Source organism: Camellia sinensis, chromosome 9, assembly GCF_055761805.1.
Source record: "Camellia sinensis isolate YWXY chromosome 9, ASM5576180v1, whole genome shotgun sequence".
Classification (NCBI taxonomy): domain Eukaryota; kingdom Viridiplantae; phylum Streptophyta; class Magnoliopsida; order Ericales; family Theaceae; genus Camellia; species Camellia sinensis.
Genome location: NC_138969.1, coordinates 138681602 through 138702188, shown reverse-complemented (window position 1 = coordinate 138702188; position 20587 = coordinate 138681602). Strand labels below are relative to the sequence as shown.

The 20587-nt window shown below is 35.1% G+C and overlaps 2 protein-coding genes across 7 annotated transcripts; both read left to right on the top strand.

The window, feature by feature from the left end:
• Nucleotides 1-9867: 9867 nt before the first annotated feature.
• On the top strand, nucleotides 9868-20142 carry LOC114321837 (chromatin modification-related protein EAF1 A). 6 transcript variants are annotated; one of them, XM_082887729.1, is made up of 5 exons: nucleotides 9868-10232; nucleotides 10436-10516; nucleotides 12589-12646; nucleotides 19360-19422; nucleotides 19818-20142. In XM_082887729.1, exons 1-5 carry the CDS (start codon nucleotides 10047-10049, stop codon nucleotides 19844-19846), a joined length of 417 nt encoding a protein of 138 aa, XP_082743855.1. In that variant the 5' UTR covers nucleotides 9868-10046; the 3' UTR covers nucleotides 19847-20142. The 6 variants fall into 6 exon arrangements, with proteins under 6 accessions (XP_082743855.1, XP_082743853.1, XP_082743852.1 ...); XM_082887727.1 differs by having other exon boundaries at nucleotides 19345-19422; XM_082887726.1 differs by having other exon boundaries at nucleotides 19345-19601.
• LOC114319383 (aspartic proteinase A2) lies at nucleotides 12742-18881 on the top strand. Its single transcript, XM_082887731.1, has 13 exons — nucleotides 12742-13110; nucleotides 13196-13399; nucleotides 13830-13909; nucleotides 14183-14374; nucleotides 14490-14729; nucleotides 15287-15749; nucleotides 16401-16502; nucleotides 16621-16716; nucleotides 17504-17564; nucleotides 17701-17794; nucleotides 17918-18030; nucleotides 18217-18353; nucleotides 18461-18881. Exons 10-13 carry the CDS (start codon nucleotides 17775-17777, stop codon nucleotides 18554-18556), a joined length of 366 nt encoding a protein of 121 aa, XP_082743857.1. The 5' UTR covers nucleotides 12742-13110; nucleotides 13196-13399; nucleotides 13830-13909; nucleotides 14183-14374; nucleotides 14490-14729; nucleotides 15287-15749; nucleotides 16401-16502; nucleotides 16621-16716; nucleotides 17504-17564; nucleotides 17701-17774; the 3' UTR covers nucleotides 18557-18881.
• Nucleotides 20143-20587: the final 445 nt, after the last annotated feature.

Sequence of the window (20587 nt, the reverse complement as noted above, 5' to 3'; positions counted from 1 at the left end):
AAGGAACAGCAAATACTTTACCGGAAGAGATAAACAAAGTGGTTGTAGAAGCTTGAGAAAGGCAACAATGGAGGTAAGGAATTTTTAGAGAGAGAGAAAGTTGAAAATTTGGAGAGAAATCGTGTTTGCAAAAGTGAAAAGAAGGTGAGAGAGGGCGAAATTTGTCAAAAACACGAAAGGGCGGCAAACCACAATGAATGTGCCTTTGACGACTAGCCTATCAGGCGGCGTACGCAAAAGCGACGCGACTTGATGGCGCGTGTCAGGTACGGTTCAATGGGGAAGAGACGCGTGGCAAAAACGGTTGAATTACTGTGCGTGACAACTCATACGCATATAAAAACTCTTGGAGTTCTTGATTTAATGAAACAAAGACCTTGGCTAGGAAGATGATCTCGGCTAGAGAAATTTGAAAAAACTTGGTTCTTGGTTCCAAAGCATTGATGCAAACACACTGAAGTGTTTAACATATGGAAGCCGATGTGTGATAACCTCGGTAATGAGTGATAAAGCAAGTTTAGCCGACGTGCTATGGGTTCAAATGATATAGATTCCATTACCTCAGGATGCCGAGGTAATAGAACTTGGGGGACAGTTGTGAGGACATATTTTTTGGATAGCAACATGTGGCCAAGGTGGCACCAAAGTGCCAGCCGTGGTGCCACGTGTCCTTGACTTGACACCGAGGTAATCTCGGCTAGGCCGTGGTTATCTGCGGAGATACCGGAATCCAAGATGAGCGGATAAGTTACAAGAGTCTTAGAGTGATGAAGGACTTCAGCCTGGATAAGGATAAAGCTCTTAGGGAGTTTATTTTTATCCATTTGAGAGTCCTGGATAGGCATTGAGCCAGAGTTCATTAAAATCAAGCTTCTACAGGGATCAGGTCAGTGTTGGTTATAAAGTAGTAAGGCACCATCGTGGGTCTAAGGTACACTTTTGTATTCTGAATAGTGAGTTAAGCACTTTTGCTATCTTTGAGAGATAACTAACTTGATCTTCGGAGTGCCCCTGGGTGGACAAACCACCGCCAGAGTCTTTTCTTTCTGTGACAGGTCGTTCAGGAGCTATCTATTCTGCCAGTGTTCTCCAACTGAGTCCTTTTTTGGCAGTGTGGTTAGAAAACAGTACACATAGTTACCATATTGATAAGTCAGTGGCTTTACAAGTGGAGGAACCCAAAGTCCAATGGAGTTCTGCCTCCAGGATATATGGGTCTCCCATTCATTGGAGAGACAATTCAACTTCTTATTCCAAACCACTCCTTATATCTCCATCCCTTCATTAAGAAGAGAATTGAAAAGTACATTATAGTAATAAGCTTTTATGTGTACTAGTTTGTTTTGTTGTTTTATTTATTTAGTAGTATTTTGTTCGAATATATTATTATTTATGATGGTTGTTGTAAATTCGTACTAGGACACAAACAAACAAAACAGGTATGGGAGAGTGTTTTCAACAAACTTGGTGGGAAGGCCAATGGTGATAACAGCAGATCCGAAGCTGAACAATTACTTGTTTCAACAAGAAGGGAAGAAAGTAGAGCGGTGGTATTTGGACACATTCCAGAAGGTATTCAGGCTAGAAGGTGAAGCCAGGCCTAACGCTGGTGGTCGCATTCACAAGTATGTCAGAGGCTCCTTCTTGAATCTCTTTGGTGTTGACAGCCTCCGGACTAACTTGCTTTCTGAAATTGAAACCACCATTCGCACTAACATCCACCGCTGGTCTACCCAAGGAACCATTGATGCCAAAAAGAAGCTGCTTATGTATGTATCTCTTCATACTATTATTATTATATATAGATTATATATAGAATAAAGTAAAGTAAAGCTCGTGTTTCTATATACACAAGGTTGGACTTGGTGTATTGAAATTTTTACTTCTCTTTATGTGTCAAGTTAATTTGTGGACTTTGGTGTTGTTTTACTATTTTGTGTTTGTGTTGTTATCTTCAAGTTTGATTACTTGTTAGTCTTTGCTGCTAAACTCTGGTTTTTTGTATATTTTTCATCTAAGTCTGATGTTGTGGTAGCATTTTTGCTCTCTGGTTTGTTGGTTCCTCATCAACTGACACTTGGACCTTTGTGATAGTTTCAAACTCCTCTTTATTGATATAATTTATCATATCTTGTATGTTTTCATCAATAAAGATTTCTTTTGCCGATAAAAAAAAAAAGTTAATTCCTTATTTTTTTCTTAATCTAAAATAAAAAATTATATAAGAAAGTGCATAGGACTATATTGATCTCTTTTGGCAAAGAGATAAAAAAAATTTAACTTTTTAACTTTTTTGAGTCACATTACTTCTTTATTTTTTATACATTTTTTCAAAAAATTAAAAAAAATTAAAAAATTGATTTTGAACCTACTTCTCAAAATAAACAACTATCTACAAAATGAAAGTTGAATTTGGTATGCTGAAGCTTTTACTTTTCTGAAGTCACATGGATTTCTCATTTAAAAATTGGAGAAGAAAAACGTGACAAAACTACTCATGGGTGACTATGCAGTGTTCTGTGACTAAAAGGTTTACATTTGAAAAGTTTTTGCTGATTTGTCATCTTCTAAATTGTTACCCATAAACTAAGTTCTTTACTCTTGATTCGTAAATCGAGGTAAAGGTGATGGTGATGATGGTGGTAAACAGGATTGAGGTAGGACTTTGTCATTGGAAAACTAAAAGGGAGACATTGGGACAGTATATGTTTTTTTATTGAATATTTGGTCAGCATATATATTTTTTTTATCAGCGTTCAGTATATTTTTTTGTCTATGAAAACTAAAATAAGTAGTGAATCTTGACGGCAATATAAAATTTTCGTGTTTTATAATTCGTTATGTACTTGCAAATTTGGGTTCATTTTCTTTAACTGTCTTAAAAAAAACTCTTCCAAATATAAAATATATCAATAAAGTGTGTACACTACATAACAAACCCCTAACCAGTGAATAGAAGAAATTTTTATTTTTTATTTTTAAAATGAATAGATTAATGTTAGAATAGGGAAAATAAAGAGACCGACATTTGAATAATTGTTGGTTATATGATATAAAGCAGAATATAGGGATTTTTTTTTTTTTTTTTGGGGGGACAAAAAATTTACATAAACACTATAGACCATATATATATTTACATAGATTTTGAAACTTTTTGCTGGGCAGGACACGCTCTCCCCTGCCTGGTGGTAGAGGTGATGTTAGCCCTGTTTGGTAGAGTTGTGGGAAAGTGCTTATAGCTTATGCCTAAACAGCTTATAGCTTATAACTTTCAGCTTAAGCTGATTTCCAGCTTATTCTTAAAGCATCTCCTGCCCCACTCAAAGAATAAGCTGATTTCTGACTTCCACAAAGCTATAAGCTATAAGCTATAAGCTAAACCAAACACATCAAAATAGCTTAAATTAAGCTGAAAGCTGAAATAAGCTGTAAATAATTTCTGCCAAACAGGCACGTTGTTTAAGTAATGGATGTAAAAGGGGTTTGAAGTGGGTGGTGGTAGTGTTGGAGTGGTAGAAGTGATGGCTATGGCGATGGTGCTCGGGAGGTGGAGGTGATGGTGGTGTTCATAGTAGTAACGGTGGTCACTGTTGTGGTAGTTGTGGGATTATAAAACTTTGGTTTGAAAGCTTGTTTTTAGAACAGAAAAATGTTTCTCATTTTCATTTTTCATTGTATGAAATATTAAAAAAATGGGAAAACATTTTTAGAACTGAAACAAATGGACTGATAGTCGCCACTTGGCCTTTCTTTCTTTCTTTTTCCAAAGTATGTGAATCTCGCTGAAACAACAGAGTGTTAGTCTTTACACCCCCCCCCCCCTCCCCTCTTTTTTTTTCTTTTTTCTTTTTCGCGGTAGGGCTAATGGGGGATTAGATCTACCCACTATAAAAAATTAAGATTTTAGAAACAAAATTACATCTTAAAGAACAAAAATTTTTGTTGACAAAAGTGTCATCATTATATTTTTAACAATGAAAATTGGACATTAATAATGAATTATTATTCCTTTGGAATCAAAATTTTTTCCTAAAAAATAAAACTCCTTTGAGACCAAATTATTTTGTCCCCAAAAGTACATTTATTAGTGATGTTTTTAAAATTTTATCGTTAAATGCCTTTTTCAAACTTTTCGGAATGACTTTTTACTGACTATCACTACAAGATAAGTGGACTTATGAGACGGAACTTTTTGCGACAGCACATTTGCCGTCGCAAAAAATGACTTTTTGCGACTTGCCATCTCAAAAAATGTGACTTTTTGAGACGGCACAGCTTATCGTATCAAAAACTGTGACTTTTTTAGACGGCATAACTTGCCGTCGCCAAAAAATGTGACTTTTTGAGACAGCACAACTTGCCATCGCAAAAAATAGAGTATTTGCGACAGCAGAAATTACTGTCGAAAAAAAAAAATAGAGTATTTGCGATGGCAGTGATTACTGTCGCAAAAAAAAATAGAGTTTTTGCAACGGTACTAGCTGCAGTCGCAAAAAAAAAAATTAAAATATATATATATATATATATATTGTGCCTTTGAGACGGCTTCATATATATATAGTCATAAAATGGTTTAAATAAATGCAACGATATTTTTCTGTTACAAAAAAAAATAAAAAAATAAAAATGCCGTCGTCTTACTCTTTTGAACATTTCTTTTTTCACTCATTTTTTCATTTTCTATCTCTCTGTCTCTGTCTCTGTCCCTCTTCTCTCTCTCTGTCTCACTCATCACTCTTCTTTGTCTGTTTGTCTCTTTCTTTCTCTCTATGTCTCTGTCTCTGTCTCTCTTCTCTTTCTCTCTCTCTCACTCATCACTCTTCTCTGTCTGTCTGTCAGTCTCTCTCTCTCTCGCCCATCTTTCATCGCTTTATCTCTCTCATCTCTCTTCTCTTTATCTCTCTCTCTCTCGCTCATCTCTCTCTATCTCTCTCTCGTTTATCTCTTTTCGTTCTTTTCTCTCTCTCTCTCTCTCCATCCCTCTCTCTCTTTGTCTATATCTTTTCATCCATTTTTTCATCTTCATCTCTCTCTTCTCTTTCTCTCTCTTACTCATCACTCTTCTCTCTCTGTCTGTCTATTTGTCTCTCTCTCTCTCTCTCTCTCTCTGTGTCTCTCACTCATCTATCTCTTCTCTCATCTCTTTTTTCGCTCTCTGTCTCTTTCGTTCATCTCTTTTCTCTTTATCTCTCTCGCTCATTTCTCTTCTCTCTCATCTCTCACATATCTCTCTCACTTATCTCTCTTCTATCTATCTTTCTCTCTGTCTCTCTCGTTCATCTCTATTCTCTTTATGTCTCTCTCGCTCATCTCTCTTCTCTCTATCTCTCTCTTTCTCTCTCGTTCATCTCTCTTCTCTCTCTGTCTCTTTTCTGTCTCTCACTCTTTATCACTTTCTCTTTTTCTCTCTCTCTCTCTCTCTCCCACTATGTTTGCGTTGCTCACTCTCTCTCTCCCGTCTTCTCTATTTACTGAGCTCCTTCTCGATTTATCAATCCACTACAAGAAAATGCACTTTTAGTGACCACTTTGTCTCTCTCTCGTTCATCACTCTGTCTCTCTTTCTTTCTTTCTCTCTCTCTCTCTCTCTCTCTCTCTCTTTCATTTATCTGTATCTCACTTATCTCTCTCTCTCACCACCCATCTCCTCTACCACCTTCACCACTGCTGCAAACGCCATTCCACCATCACCACTACTTCCACTGTTGCCACTTCACCTGTACGACTACCACTACCACCACTGCTACCACCACTACTACTACTACTATTACCTCTTATCCATCGCCGCCACTCCATCTCCCATACCACTACCACAACTTCATCACTAATCTCCTTCGCCATCACCACCACCACCACCACCATCACCTCCACTACTACTGTCGCTCCCTCTCCTCTACTACAAAAAATTTGTTTAGTTATGGTTTTTTAATAGAGTGTTGAATTGAGTTTTGAATTGTATGTGGAACTGAGTTTTGAAAGTTTGATGTGACATGTGAAATAAGAAAATTTGTTTGGTGATGAGTTTTTAAAATAGTTTTCAAAACTTAATTCAACCTATAATTGATGATCAAACACATAACTCATAACTCGATATCCGTATTTTTGATCAACAATCATAACCAAACTATTTTTAAAATACTCAAATAAAAAAATGGTTTTTTTTCAATTAATTGTTTTTAAGTAATTTTTTTGAATATTTTTTTTCAAACAACTTCTTTGTCAATTATTTTCTGTCAATTAATTTTTTTGTCAATTAATTTTTTAGGCGTGTATAAACATTAAAAATATTAAAAATATTTAGAAAATTAAATATTAAGAATATTAAAAATATTTCGAAAATCTAAACCAAACAAAACCTTAATTTCCCTCCTTTTTCCCCCGTCTTTCCCTTTTTTTTTTTTCATTTCCTTTCAGGTTTGTAGAGCCCTAAGTTTCAGAGCCCTAAGTTTCGAAACAACTCTCTCTCTCTCTCTCTCTCTCTTCTCTCTCTGTCTCTTTTCTGTCTCTCACTCTTTATCTCTTCTCTTTTTCTCTATCTCTCTCTCCCACTATGTTTGCGTTGCTCACTCTTTCTCTCCCGTCTTCTCTATCTACTGAGCTCCCTCTAGATTTTTCAATCCACTACAAGAAAATGCACTTTTAGCGACCACTTTGTCTCTCTCTCGCTCATCACTCTGTCTCTCTTTCTTTCTCTCTCTCTCTCTCTTTCTCTTTCTCTTTCTCTCATTTATCTGTATCTCTCTCATCTCTTTCTCTCACCACCCATCTCCTCTACCACCTTCACCACTACTACAAACACCATTCCACCACCACCAATACTTCCACTGTCGCCATTTCACCTGTACGACTACCACTACCACCACTGTTACCACCACTACTACTACTACTGTTACCTCTCATCCATCGCCGCCACTCCATCTCTCATACCACTACCACAACTTCATCACTAATCTCCTTCGCCATCACCACCACCACCACCACCACCACCTCTTATCCCCCACCTTGACCACTATTGTCGCACCCTTTCCTCTACTACAAAAAATTTGTTTAGTTATGGTTTTTTAATAGAGTGTTGAATTGAGTTTTGAATTGTATGTGGAATTGAGTTTTCAAAGTTTGATGTGACATGTGAAATAAGAAAATTTGTTTGGTGATGAGTTTTCAAAATAGTTTTCAAAACTTAATTCAACCTATAATTGATAATAAAACACATAACTCATAACTCGATATCCGTATTTTTGATCAACTGTCATAACCAAACTATTTTTAAAATACTCAAATAAAAAAGTGTTTTTTTTCAATTAATTGTTTTTAAGTAATTTTTTTGAATATTTTTTTTTTAAATCATTTTTTTTTTCAAACAATTTCTATGTCAATTATTTTTTGTGAATTAATTTTTTTGTCAATTAATTTTTTAGGCTTGTATAAACATTAAAAATATTTAAAATATTTAGAAAATTTAAATATTAAAAATATTTAGAAAATTAAATATTAAGAATATTAAAAATATTCCGAAAATCTAAACCAAACAAAACCTTAATTTCCCCTATTTTTCCCCGGTCTTTCCCCCTTTTTTTTTCATTTCCTTTCAGGTTTGTAGAGCCCTAAGTTTCAGAGCCCTAAGTTTCGAAACAACACTCTCTCTCTCTTCTCTCTCTGTCTCTCACTCTTTATCTCTTTCTCTTTTTCACTTTTTCTCTCTCTCTCTCCCACTATGTTTCCGTTGCTCAATCTCCCTCTCTCGTCTTCTCTATTTACTAAGCTCCCTCACGATTTATCGATCCACTACAAGAAAATGCACTTTTAGCGACCACTTTGTCTCTCTCTCGCTCATCAATCTATCTCTCTTTCTTTCTCTCTCTCTCTCTCTCATTTATCTGTATCTCACTCATCTCTCTCTCTCACCACCCATCTCCTCTACCACCTTCACCACTACTACAAACGTCATTCCACCACCACCACTACTTCCACTGTCACCACTTCACCTGTACGACTACCACTACCACCACTGCTACCACCACTATTACTACTACTATTACCTCTCATCCATCGCCGTCACTCCATCTCCCATACCACTACCACAACTTCAACACTAATCTCCTTCACCATCACCACCACCACCACCACACCACCACCTCTTATCCACCACATTCACCACTACTGTCGCTCCCTCTCCTCTACTACAAAAAATTTGTTTAGTTATGGTTTTTTAATAGAGTGTTGAATTGAGTTTTGAATTGTATGTGGAATTGAGTTTTGAAAGTTTGATGTGACATGTGAAATACGAAAATCTATTTGGTGATTAGTTTTCTAAATAGTTTTCAAATCTTAATTCAACCTATAATTGATAATCAAACACATAACTCATAACTCGATATCCGTATTTTTGATCAACAGTCATAACCAAACTATTTTTAAAATACTCAAATAAAAAAATATTTTTTTTTCAATTAATTGTTTTGAAGTAATTTTTTTGAATATTTTTTTTTCAAATCATTTTTTTTTCAAACAACTTCTATGTCAATTATTTTCTGTCAATTAAATTTTTAGGCCTATATAAACATTAAAAATATTTAGAAAATTAAAATATTAAAAATATTTAGAAAATTAAATATTAAGAATATTAAAAATATTCCGAAAATCTAAACCAAACAAAACCTTAATTTCCCCAATTTTTCCCCCTTCTTTCCCCCATTTTTTTTCATTTCCTTTTAGGTTTGTAGAGCCCTAAGTTTCAGAGCCCTAAGATTGGAAACAACACTGTCTCTCTCTCTCTCTCTTCTCTCTCTGTCTCTTTTCTGTCTCTCACTTTTTATCTCTTTATCTTTTTTTCTCTCTATCTCTCCCACTATGTTTGCGTTGCTCACACTCTCTCTCTCTCTCTCTCCCGTCTTCTCTATTTGCTGAGCTCCCTCTTGATTTATCGATCCACTACAAGAAAAATGCACTTTTAGCGACCACTTTGTCTCTCTCTCGCTCATCACTCTGTCTCTTTTTCTTTCTTTCTCTCTCTCTCTCTCTCTCTCTCATTTATCTGTATCTCACTCATCTCTCTCTCTCACCACCCATCTCCTCTACCACCTTCACCACTACTGCAAACGCCATTCCACCACCACCACTACTTCCACTGTCGCCACTTCACCTGTACGACTACCACCACTGCTACCACCACCACTACTACTACTATTACCTCTCATCCATCGCCGTCACTCTATCTCTCACACCACTACCACAACTTCATCACTAATCTCCTTCGTCATCATCACCACCACCACCACCACCACCACCACCACCACCTTCACCACTACTGCCGCTCCCTCTCCTCTACTACAAAAAATTTGTTTAGTTAAGATTTTTTAATAGAGTGTTGAATTGAGTTTTGAATTGTATGAGGAATTAAATTTTGAAAGTTTGATGTGACATATGAAATAAGAAAATTTTTTTAGTGATGAGTTTTCAAAATAGTTTTCAAAACTTAATTCAACCTATAATTGATAATCAAACACATAACTCATAACTCGATATCCGTATTTTTGATCAACAGTCATAACCAAACTATTTTTAAAATACTCAAATAAATTTTTTTTTAAATTAATTGTTTTTAAGTAATTTTTTTGAATATTTTTTTTTTCAAATCATTTTTTTTCAAACAACTTCTATGTCAATTATTTTCTGTCAATTAATTTTTTAGGCCTGTATAAACATTAAAATATTAAAAATATTTAAAAAATTAAAATATTAAAAATATTTAGAAAATTAAATATTAAAAATATTAAAAATATTCCGAAAATCAAAATATTAAAAATATCCTGAAAATCTAAACCAAACAAAACCTTAATTTCCCCCCTTTTCCCCCCCCCCCCCCCTTTTTTTTCATTTCCTTTCAGGTTTGTTGAGCCCTAAGTTTCAGAGCCCTAAGTTTCGTAACAACACACTCTCTCTCTCTCTCTCTCTCTCTCTCTCTCTCTCACTCTCACTCTCACGGAGGCGACAACGAGCGGCAATCGGCGACAGTGGTGGCTAGCGACGATCGGCGATTGACGACAATGGCGGCGAGCAGTCTGCAATGTTCTGGAAGAGATTTTGTATGTGCTGTTCAGGGATATGCAGTGATGTTTCTGAAGAATAATACCTCCCTTGTGCTGCTTGGCCTGGCTGAAGCTCCGGCAACACCTGACAGGGTATCTGATTTGGGCATTCAAGAAATGTCGTGGAAGGATCACCTTACAGAAGTATGGATTGACACTTGCATACTTTTGCCTATTGGTTAAACAATTAAATTTGACCCCGGAAACTTCTCTCTCACTCTCATGAGTTGATCAAACTGTTTTAGGATGTCTGAATTTGATACCTGGGAGAGAAATTTTGTATTCCTTTTTGTTGTACTTTTGTCTTTTCATTTTAAAGTTCAACATTGAGTTTTTTTTCTTTGCAGGAAAACCTCTTCTACGTGGTGTCCCCTGGTGCAATGGAAACATACAGAAATTCAATAGAATCTCATTTAGCCAAAGTTGAGGTAAACATGTTGCTCATCGCTGGGTTTGTTATATGGGATAAATTAACTATTTTCCAGCAAGTGGTGACAAAATGTATAAAAATGTATAACTTACACAAATATTTCCATTTTCCAAGTCTATATGATCCATTCTTTTGTAGAGCTATTTAATCAAAATAAGAATTTATGTTATTCTAGAAAACTCTACCTCTCTGTCAAGGTAGTGTCTACAATATAGTTTTTCAATGATCATAGATTCATATATTTAAAAAAAAAAAAAAAAAAAAAAAAAAAAAAAAAAAAAAAAAACTACCTGGATAGTATGTTTGAGTTTCCATGAGAAACTTTGATTAGTGAAGAAGCAGCTCAAGTTTTTGAGGAGGGTTAAATGTACATCATTGATGCGATTTTAATATCTCTCTGCTCTTTGTCAGCAGCTCTCTCTTGATATTTAGAGAAAACGAGGCCATTCTGCGCTCGCTCCCTCTTTCTATTCCCATAACTGAATTTTAATCCCCCCATCTGTCTTACAAATATGATTAAAGTAAATCTTGCCACATCATCCTGTACCCCCACTTAAGTTGAATAATTAAGAAATGTCATGGTGCCGGGAGAGATTGTGTGTGAAATGGAGCACGGGCATACTGCCAATGCTATTGGAGGGGTTGACATTTGTTTTTATATTTCTATTTTTCCAAAAGCACTCACTTCTTCTGACGATTCTGATGAATGTTCTTTGTTATAAATGGAAAATGAGATCGAGTAAGCTTGTTGGGCAAGAAATCTTCACTATTAGGGCTTTCAGATAGACCTAGCTTCTTGAATGTTGCTGAGACTGGCTTACTTCCAAGCATGCCTAAGATCATTTGTGAGATAGATGAGTTGAGCCAAATCCCTTTCTTTGAGCTAATTAATTTTTTAAACAGGCTTGATCTTGGCTCGATAAGCTTGAGGTTCTGAATTCTGAAAACTGCATGATAACTACCTTTCTTGAGGTCCAACTTAAATTAGCTTGATGGAAGGTGGTTAGATATTAATGTTCCTTACCAGATATTCTTTAGGAGCTAATCAGTTTTGAGTGGAGCTTCAATAGCATACTACTAAATCTATTTCTGCAATTCTGCTCTAGTCCTTGTCTGAAATGGAGGTTACTTTGTTCCAGAAACTAGATAGCAACGGCCAAGGTGGAATGGGCATAAAAATCAGTTAGATATTTCTGCAAATATAGAACAATTGGACCAAAGCAAATAGGAACAAGTCTTTGTCCAGGCATAATTAACTACCTAAAAATATTTGGAATATAAACTATCTTCTAAAATAAATACTTTTGGGTATTGATGATGCTTCCATGATTTAAGAACAGTAAGAGTTGAGTATACATTTTTTACAGTCGTCAGTGGAATTTGGTGGTTAGAACTCATTTATAATATCTTTGAAGTTTGATGTAACATGCAACTTTTTGGCAAGAGATTTTAGGATCCTTGTTCCAGTGGTTATGTTGTGAGTAAAATTGCCAATATTATCTGGTAGATCAGGTATTTGAAAATTATTTCAAGGGCATCCCCGATTTCTTTTTTTGGGTGCTTTTCTAATGTAAATTTACTTGTCAAAAAAGTATTTCAAGGCCCATGAATTTCCTCATTTTGTTACTGAATAGGCGAGTAGGATGAGTAAAGATTGTGGAGTGTACTGCAAGCTTAGATGGAGTGGTGTTAATGTGAGTGATGTCAGCGGAATTAGTGAAAATATTTGTGGTTTTAACTTAAAATTCCAGTCAAGAGAATCATGCACATGAAACAGGTACCAGGAGGCTATTGTTCCTTAAACATTTTAGGAGTCTTTTGACCTATGATATTGTAGGTCTTCAGTCCTCTTCTACCTACTATATTCTATGGAAAAAAATATATATCATTTGAGATGACATGAGTATCATTCTTCATATAGCATGTTCTTTGGTACAGTTTGATGGGCAAAAACTTATGCTACTGGTTGCTTTCTTTATTTTTATGCTTTTAAATTTTTATCGTTCTCCCCCTAGTTCCTTTAGTTTATTCATTTGAATCTTTCTCTTCTCTCTTTTTTTTTCTTCATAGAAAACTGGCAGTTGCATCCAAGAAGAAGTAGAGACTTCTATGTATGATGCTGCAGCAGGTATTGCTTTGACTTTTATGGTGACTTCACTACAGGAAAAGGGTGATTTGGTGGCGTTTTTTTAACCACGTTTCTGTAAACGTCACAGTTATTAGTATTTAACAGCGTTTTAAAAACGCTGCATATTCTATTAAACAAAACGACACCGTTTTATAATGGGAGGCGTTTAAAAACGCCTCCGAATGTGGTGACCCACACGCGCCCCTTTCTGTGAAAACCTTATTTTGAATCAGAGCTCTCAACCCTTAACACATGCGCACAGATCTCTCTCTCTCAACCCTCTCCATCGAAGCTTAAATAAAAAAAGATTCAGATCGAAGCCCCGATCTGAACAAAACCTGATTCAGATCCATCGAAGCTTAAATCACTCTCTCTTGCTTCAAACCCTTTCGTTTCTCTCGATTCGCAGATCAGTCTTATCTCTATCTCTAGTTCATGTTCGAGTTCGCAGGTCTTTCTTCATGGTAAGTGTTGATCAGTCTTATCTCTATCTTCTCACAGTCAAGCTCGATTGAAGATGATACTTACTGATGGAATCATTCGATTCAGGTTTGCTAGGTTTTATCTAGATCAGATCGATCGATTGAAGATCTATTGATTGATTGAACGTGATTTCGAAGTTCAACCTTCTTCAGCTCGGTGATTCAATCTCAGATTCGTTCGGCGATTTCGAAGTTCTCTCTCGATTTCAAAGCTCGGTGATTCAATCTCAGATTCGTTCAGTGAGGAAAGTGAGCACCATCATCTACCAAGGTGAGCACCATCGCTTCAGATTCTCTTGTTTTTTTTCCCTAAATTAGCATGTTGAATTTTAATCTCTGTTTTTTTATTACCCTAAATTAGCATCAGTTTGGATTGATGAAGTTATAACTGAAAGGAGTTTTTTATTTTTATTTTTTTGGACAGTGTAATTGGAAGGAGTTATATGAGACATTAGAGATTTATGGGTGGGGTGGGTGTAGTTTTCAGGATGATGTTAATTTTTCCAAAGTAATTAATATGGATTCATTTTTAGCATGACATAGCTTCAACATGAGGTCTACATCAAATTGGATTGCTGCCTTTATATATTAGTATATATATGTGTTTCTTTTGGTTGATTTCATAATTTAGTTGTCCCATAAATTCATGTGTTATTTTGGCTGATGTTTCTCTTTTACATTTTTATAAATTTGGTTTTCAGAAGGACTGAATAGAATTGAAGGACTAAAAGTGGATGCCAATTCAGTGGAGACCAACATAGTAACCTGAAATTGACATATGGTAATATACAATGTAGAATAAGTAGTTTGTTTGGTTAATATATGCATATCTAGAGACCATTATTTCTTGATCCGATTTACAAAAGAAGTGGAGCTACAAAATGTCAAGAAAATAATTTTCCAGTGTTTATTTTTTTCTTCATATAGTATTTGTATGGTGTTTAAGTGTTCCATATTATCTGCAAGAGTTCCAATTGGAAAATAAATGAACAATTGTCTACACATGCAATGCGTTTTTTTAATTGTAACACTGACACAGCTCTTGAATCTGCAGCACTGAGTGTAAATATTGGACATAAGACTAGCAGTTCATTGTTAAAGAGATTGTATATACATCCTCCTGATGCTAGTCGTGTATTACTACCGGATGGTAGACACTTGGCCTATTAGGACCAAGGTGTTCCGGGCGACAGAGCTAGATTTTCTATCATCAGTACACATCCTTTTCTTTCATCCCGACCTGCAGGTACAATAATCTCATTCTCAAATCTTCTGGAAAAGTAACTAAATAGGGGAACTTAATGAGTAATAACTATTCATGCTGATGTTTTGCACACATTTATTTGTTTTGTGCAAATAAGAATACCCGGGCTTAGGGCTTCACTACTGCAAGAATTGGCATTCGCCTGGTAACTTATGATCTTCCAGGTTTTGGGTTAAGTGATCCCCATCCCAACAGGAATCTTGAGTCATCAGCTATGGATATGTTACAGTTATCATATGCTGTGGGGGTCACTGACAAGTTCTGGGTGGTAGGATACTCAGGAGAGAGCATGCATGCTTGGGCTGTACTCTCAGATACATTCCTGACAGAGTAATAGGTATATTGGTCTCTCTCTCTCTCTCTCTCTCTCTCTCGCTTATTTTATTTTATTTTTTAATTAGTAAATTTCTCTAAATAAGATGTTAGCCTTTAGGGACCCATGACTTGCAATTTAGAAGGCTGTATTCTGACTAAATGTTCTACCCCTGGGGGTTATGTTGGTTTTTTATCTGCATTTTCTTCATTGTGAGTAATTCATGTTCATGTCTTGATTATGTTGAACATTGGTCTGTAATAGTCACTTTGGAATTAGGAGGAGCTGAAACTAATAAATCCTCGAGGAATTGGACTGTTAACTAGCTGTTTTCAAACAATCTGATATGACCACATATCAAATGGTAATAATATGTTATTCCTTTATACTGAGATTCAAATATCTATGAACATACATGACATTGTGCAACTGCACGACCATTATTTGCCACTGAAATACTTATGATATGTTTCAGAAAGTATTGTGATGCTTCAGTGTCACCCACATAATAAATAAAGAGGTGAATATTTTTGTTCTGTTGATGCTTTTTATCTCTGATCCATCCTTGGCTGAATTTGCAGGTGCAGTCATGGTTGCTCCAATGGTTAATCCATTTGAACCAAGCATGACAAAGAAAGAAAGATATAGAAGCTGGGGAAATTGGACACCACGAAGGAAACTAATGTACTTTTTAGCTCGGAGATTTCCTAGTTTTCTTGCTTACTTCTACCGGCGAAGCTTCTTGTCTGGAAATCATGGTCAGATAGATAAGTGGCTATCATTATCGCTAGGAAATAGGGCAAGTCATGTTGCCAAATGCCAGTCAATCACTATTCCTGCTTTGATCTCAAATATTTTCTTTAAAATTTAGATTTTTGGCTATTTATGATTCAGATTGCGATGTACTTAAGGATTGATTGATGTTCATTATAATGTTGATTTAGGATAGAGGAGCCAATGTTTAAAGAGTTTTGGCAAAGGGACGTAGAGGAATCAGTCCGACAGAGAAATGTAAAACCATTTGTGGAGGAAGCGGTATTGCAGGTTTCAGATTGGGAGCCAATGTTTATTATTTTTTTCTTTTTCCTTCCTTTTTTCTGAAGTCAATTCTTGTTGTTAACTTCAATGAAATTGTAGTTTTCTGTCCCTCCTTTCTGCATTTTGTCAGGACTGAACTGCACAAATATGGTTGTTTGAATGATCAATTTTTCTTAACTTCATCTGTATTTCCTTCTAAAATGCACCTCTTTTTCTATTTGATGGATTATTTTAAACTTTGTTCTGGCATTGTTCAACAATTATGCATATTCTGTCCTCTCATTGGTCATATATTTGAAAATAAGGGGTTGGAATTGATGTCTCATGTTGCATCTTCACTACTGAAGACAATGAGTAGCTGATGCCTTATGCCAAAACATGTTACTAAGGAAAATATGTTTGTGACATCATGTCCTTTAGAATGCTCTATGTATTTCTCAATTGAAGGAAAATGACAGATTGAAATAGCAGACCTAGTAAGAAATACAAGAGGGTGTATCCATTTTGGCCAGTGAGCTCGTAGACTATGTATTGTTTTCAAAAGTTGGGATTCAACTACCTATTTTTAAAAACCATGTTATGGAACCTTTCCCAGAATTCATTAGTTTACATGTGTTTTTTATTGGGACCAATCCTTCTTTATTTCTGCTTTCTCAGGACTCTTCAGATGTTTCTTCAAGAGCTGGCATTTCACCACCATTTTGTTTCCATAGTTGCAGACATGCTGCATAGTGCCAATTGGAGGCACATGTGACGAATGTACACATATAGCTTCTCATTATCCTTATATTATATGCTCTATGGTAGAGGTGTTTTTATTATTATATTTTTCTTTTTTTTAATTTCTGACATGCATAACTTGAATGCTGTATTGCAGTGTAAAGATCCTCACTTCTGAAAGTAAATGGCGATGATGTGCTTTGAAGTATTCACTCTACATGTAAGAAGAAGAAGAAGAAGAAGAACTAACAAGGTAAAAGTACTAACATCACTAGTTTAAGCTGATAATAATATTCATAAATCAATAGTGTTAAAGACATGTTAGGCAAATGCTTTTTTGAGTTGAGAATGATGTTATTCATAAATCATATACATTGTTTTTAAGTATCAAGTGGTTTTCACAAGTATGGTTTATTCTTCTTCTCCTACATTGTGTTTGGAAAGTGTCTAAGAAAAAGAAACAGTGTTGTGAGAATGTCCAACACACATTAGCAAACATGGTACTTATTGCATCTTAGTTTTAAATTATATAAAAACAAACATGTTTTATTGTCAAGTATTTTCAGTTTTAAATTATCCAGTCAAGTATTTTCAGCAGGCATTATACTATTATCCTAAATATCAGTATAATGGAATTATTTTAATACTGAAAATACTTGAATTGGTGGTCCATTCATGAATTGGTTGAATACTGAAAATTATCCTAAATACTGAAAATTGGTTGTCCATTCATGAAAATAATACTAAAAATATTTTCAGTATGGACAACTAATTATAAATACTGAAAATTGAATTATCCTAAATACACCAGTTTTGAATTGGTTGTCCATTCATGAAAATACACCAGTTTTAAATTATCCTGATTTAAAACAATTGGGACCAAGATTTTGTTGAGTTGAATGGCACAAACTTGCAAACATTGCATTGTACATGCTTATCACTTGAGTGCCTAGTGTTGTAATTGTAACACTTGTTGGGTTTGGGTAATATATATATATATATATCTATAAATTAAATTATAATGCAATAACTTCATGCAGATTGCTTGCTATATGCATTCTAAGTACAGGGCAAAGCTATCCAGTACATATACTGAAATTGGTACATTACTTTCAAAAACTCGTTAAACTTCTCATAGAGTTGAATGTTTTTCCTATATACATAATAAAGCTAGATTCTGGTGTTGTGCCTGCTGATGGAACCATAATATCAGGTTTCTTGTTCCATTCTGATATAGGAACATCTTGCAAAATCCTTATGGTTCTGGATCTATATTTGGCTTCTTCAGCCAAGATAATGTGAGAGTTGGAGATGTTATCATCAAAGATCAAGTGCGTGATTGTTTGTATCAAATTTCATGTTGTATTATTACTATATTCTTATTATTATTGTTATTGTTGTTGTTGTTGTTGTTATTATTCATGTCATGGCAACATTGATTTCATGACATTTAGGTGTTCACCGAGGCTACAAAGGAAGGATTATTTATGTTCTTGCTTGCACAATTTGATGGGATTATTGGACTTGGGTTTCAGGGCATTGCAGTTGGGCAAGTCTCACCAGTGTGGTATAGTTCTTTTAGTCACTGATTGTTAATTTGACTGTTTTGGCATCACATGGTCACCCTAATTTGCTACTAAATGAGTGAAGAAATAGACCAAAAAAAAAAAAAATTGGTGTTTCTCTGGCTGGCTCTTTCCTTTGATTTCTTTATATTGCTTGAAATTGAAACTAGACTTTGCTGGGAGTTCAGGTACAACATGGTTAAACAAGGTCTTTCGAGATCCTAATTCAAAGGTAGGAGGTGAGATTGTCTTTGGTGGGGTTGATTGGAGGCACTTCAGGGGTGACCACACTTTTGCCCCAATCGCACAAAATGGTTACTGGCAGGTACATGAAAATTTAAAATTTAAGTTGTATATTATTGAAATTATTTAGTCTTCTTCTGCTGAGATAAAAAGAGTTAATGATTGACATTTAACTATAACCTCTTACAGATTGAGGTAGGTGATATTATTATTGCAAGCAATTCAACAGGAACAGGTGTCAGAGAACAAATTTCCTTTCAATGCAGAAAATTACAAATTATATGAAGAAGTTGGAGAAGGTGTCAGCGCCACTGTTCACCGGGCTCTCTGCATTCCTTTGTGTTGACTGGGATTTGGGAATGTATCCTGCTCAAAATTGTCTTTGTTGTACATGAACCTATTTTGATTAATTGAATACGAATCCCTATTCTGCAGTGTAATGATGTGTAATATGCTTGACTATTCCATTGCATCTGCATGTGCAAGCAAATGACTTAACCTATTTTTTCTTTTTATTTTTTGATTGTGTTTGTTGTTTGATTTTGGTTCAGACACAATCATGTAATGTTTATTTAGTCAATATATTGAAGTAGCTGTAAAATTTTATTCATATTATTGTTATTTTTCAGCTTTATTAAAGGTATGTTTTTTAGTTAAATATAACAGATTCAGAACAATTTTTTTTTTAAAAAGAGAGCTATAACGGCGTTTTTTCAAAACGCCACTACAGTGCCAACGGACATTTTTTTAAAATAAAAAAATCTATCACGGCGTTTTAAAAACGTCGCTAAATATTGGATGACGTCATTTTATCATTATTTATCGCATTTAGCGGCGTTTTTAAAAACGCCGCCTATACTAATTTTACGACGTTTTTAAAGCGTCATAAACTTATAGCGACGGCCGCGTCCTCGACGTTTGGTGATAAGCGTCACTAAAGGAATTAGCGGCGTTTTTAATACATATAGCGGCGTTTTTAAAACGCCGTTAAAAGTCATTTTTCCAGCAGTGCTTTCTGCTTTTCTTGTTGATTAATTTTGTATACTCAGTAACTTTAGTTCCATAATTTTTAGACTTTGTATCTCAAGGCGGTGCATATGAAGAGGATGAAGGTGAAACAAGCACTTATTATTTGCCTGGAGGCTTTGAAGGTAACACGCCATCAAAGTTTGGCCAGAAGAAAAGGAAGAACTTGACAAAATCTAATGATGCGAGAGCCTATGATCTGGGAACTAATTCACCAATCATGCAATGCATGGAAAATAAAGTTGGGACTCAGCAGTCTATGTTTGACCATTTTTGTGTTGTCTTTGGATTAGATGAGTTCCAAGTAAAGCATCATTGCCATATTAATGTAATGACTTTTATTTCAGACATTTGATGTTTGACATTTGTTGCGGGATTAGTGTTTAGGTGTATGATTTTGTGACTTGGAGAACTGTCGGTGTGTCTTGATAATTTAGACTAATGAAAGTTTCAAGGGATGCACATTTTAGTTTTAAATTTTTTGTTTTAGTCTAATTTAAATATAATCCTTATTTTTCAGGGTTTGTAATTAGCTACCGGATGACTTGAAGGAAGAATATCTGCATAGTGTGAAAGTAGTGGAGAAGGCGGTGTTGAGAGCTGTAATTTTTCCTTGTCTTTCCATTCTGTTCATTTGAAATCATCTGTGCCATGGCAGACATGAAGATGTGAATAAGATATATGTGCTTATTGCTAAACTTCAGTGAGATGATGCTAGTGATGCCCTTTCTTCTGTTAGCTTTATATTACTGCTTAGTTAGTCTTTCTTGTACAATGTATAACAGCAAAAAGAAAAAAATGGAAGATCATTTTCATATTTTTAATTATGGATGAATTTTTATTTATACACTAGACTTTTTATATTATTATGTAATTATCGATTTTTTTAAAGTTATTTTTCATTTAATACAGGCTATTTTCATAATTTTAATAATTTTATTACAAATTTTTTTTTTTTTTTTGAGACAGCAGCACACACTGTCTCAAAAAAAAATTGAACCAGGTTTTTTTGTGACGGCAATTTTACTGTCGCAAAAGATAAGGAATTGGTTGAAACGTAAGGTCGTTAGCGACGGTTTTATTGCCATCGCCAATAGTCCTTTAGCGACGGCTAAGTTGCTGTCTCAAATAAACCTTTAGCGACGGTATTTTTTGCCGTCGCTAAAGACATTTTTAGCGACGGCAACACAGTGTCGTCTAAAATAAACTCAAATTTTCACGCGTTATTTGTGACAGAATTTTTCCGTGGCAAAAAAGGCATTTTGCCGTTGCAAAAAAAGGCGACGGTGT

Excerpts from the sequence above, each read along its gene's own strand:
- LOC114321837 (XM_082887724.1), top strand. The coding sequence starts at position 10,047 with ATGGCGGCGAGCAGTCTGCAATGTTCTGGAAGAGATTTTGTATGTGCT. Across the intron at positions 10,233-10,435 it reads GGAAGGATCACCTTACAGAA|GAAAACCTCTTCTACGTGGT; the intron begins GTATGGATTGAC and ends TTTTCTTTGCAG. Across the intron at positions 10,517-12,588 it reads CTCATTTAGCCAAAGTTGAG|AAAACTGGCAGTTGCATCCA; the intron begins GTAAACATGTTG and ends TTTTCTTCATAG.
- LOC114319383 (XM_082887731.1), top strand. The coding sequence starts at position 17,775 with ATGTTATCATCAAAGATCAA. Across the intron at positions 18,031-18,216 it reads GGGCAAGTCTCACCAGTGTG|GTACAACATGGTTAAACAAG; the intron begins GTATAGTTCTTT and ends CTGGGAGTTCAG. Across the intron at positions 18,354-18,460 it reads CACAAAATGGTTACTGGCAG|ATTGAGGTAGGTGATATTAT; the intron begins GTACATGAAAAT and ends AACCTCTTACAG.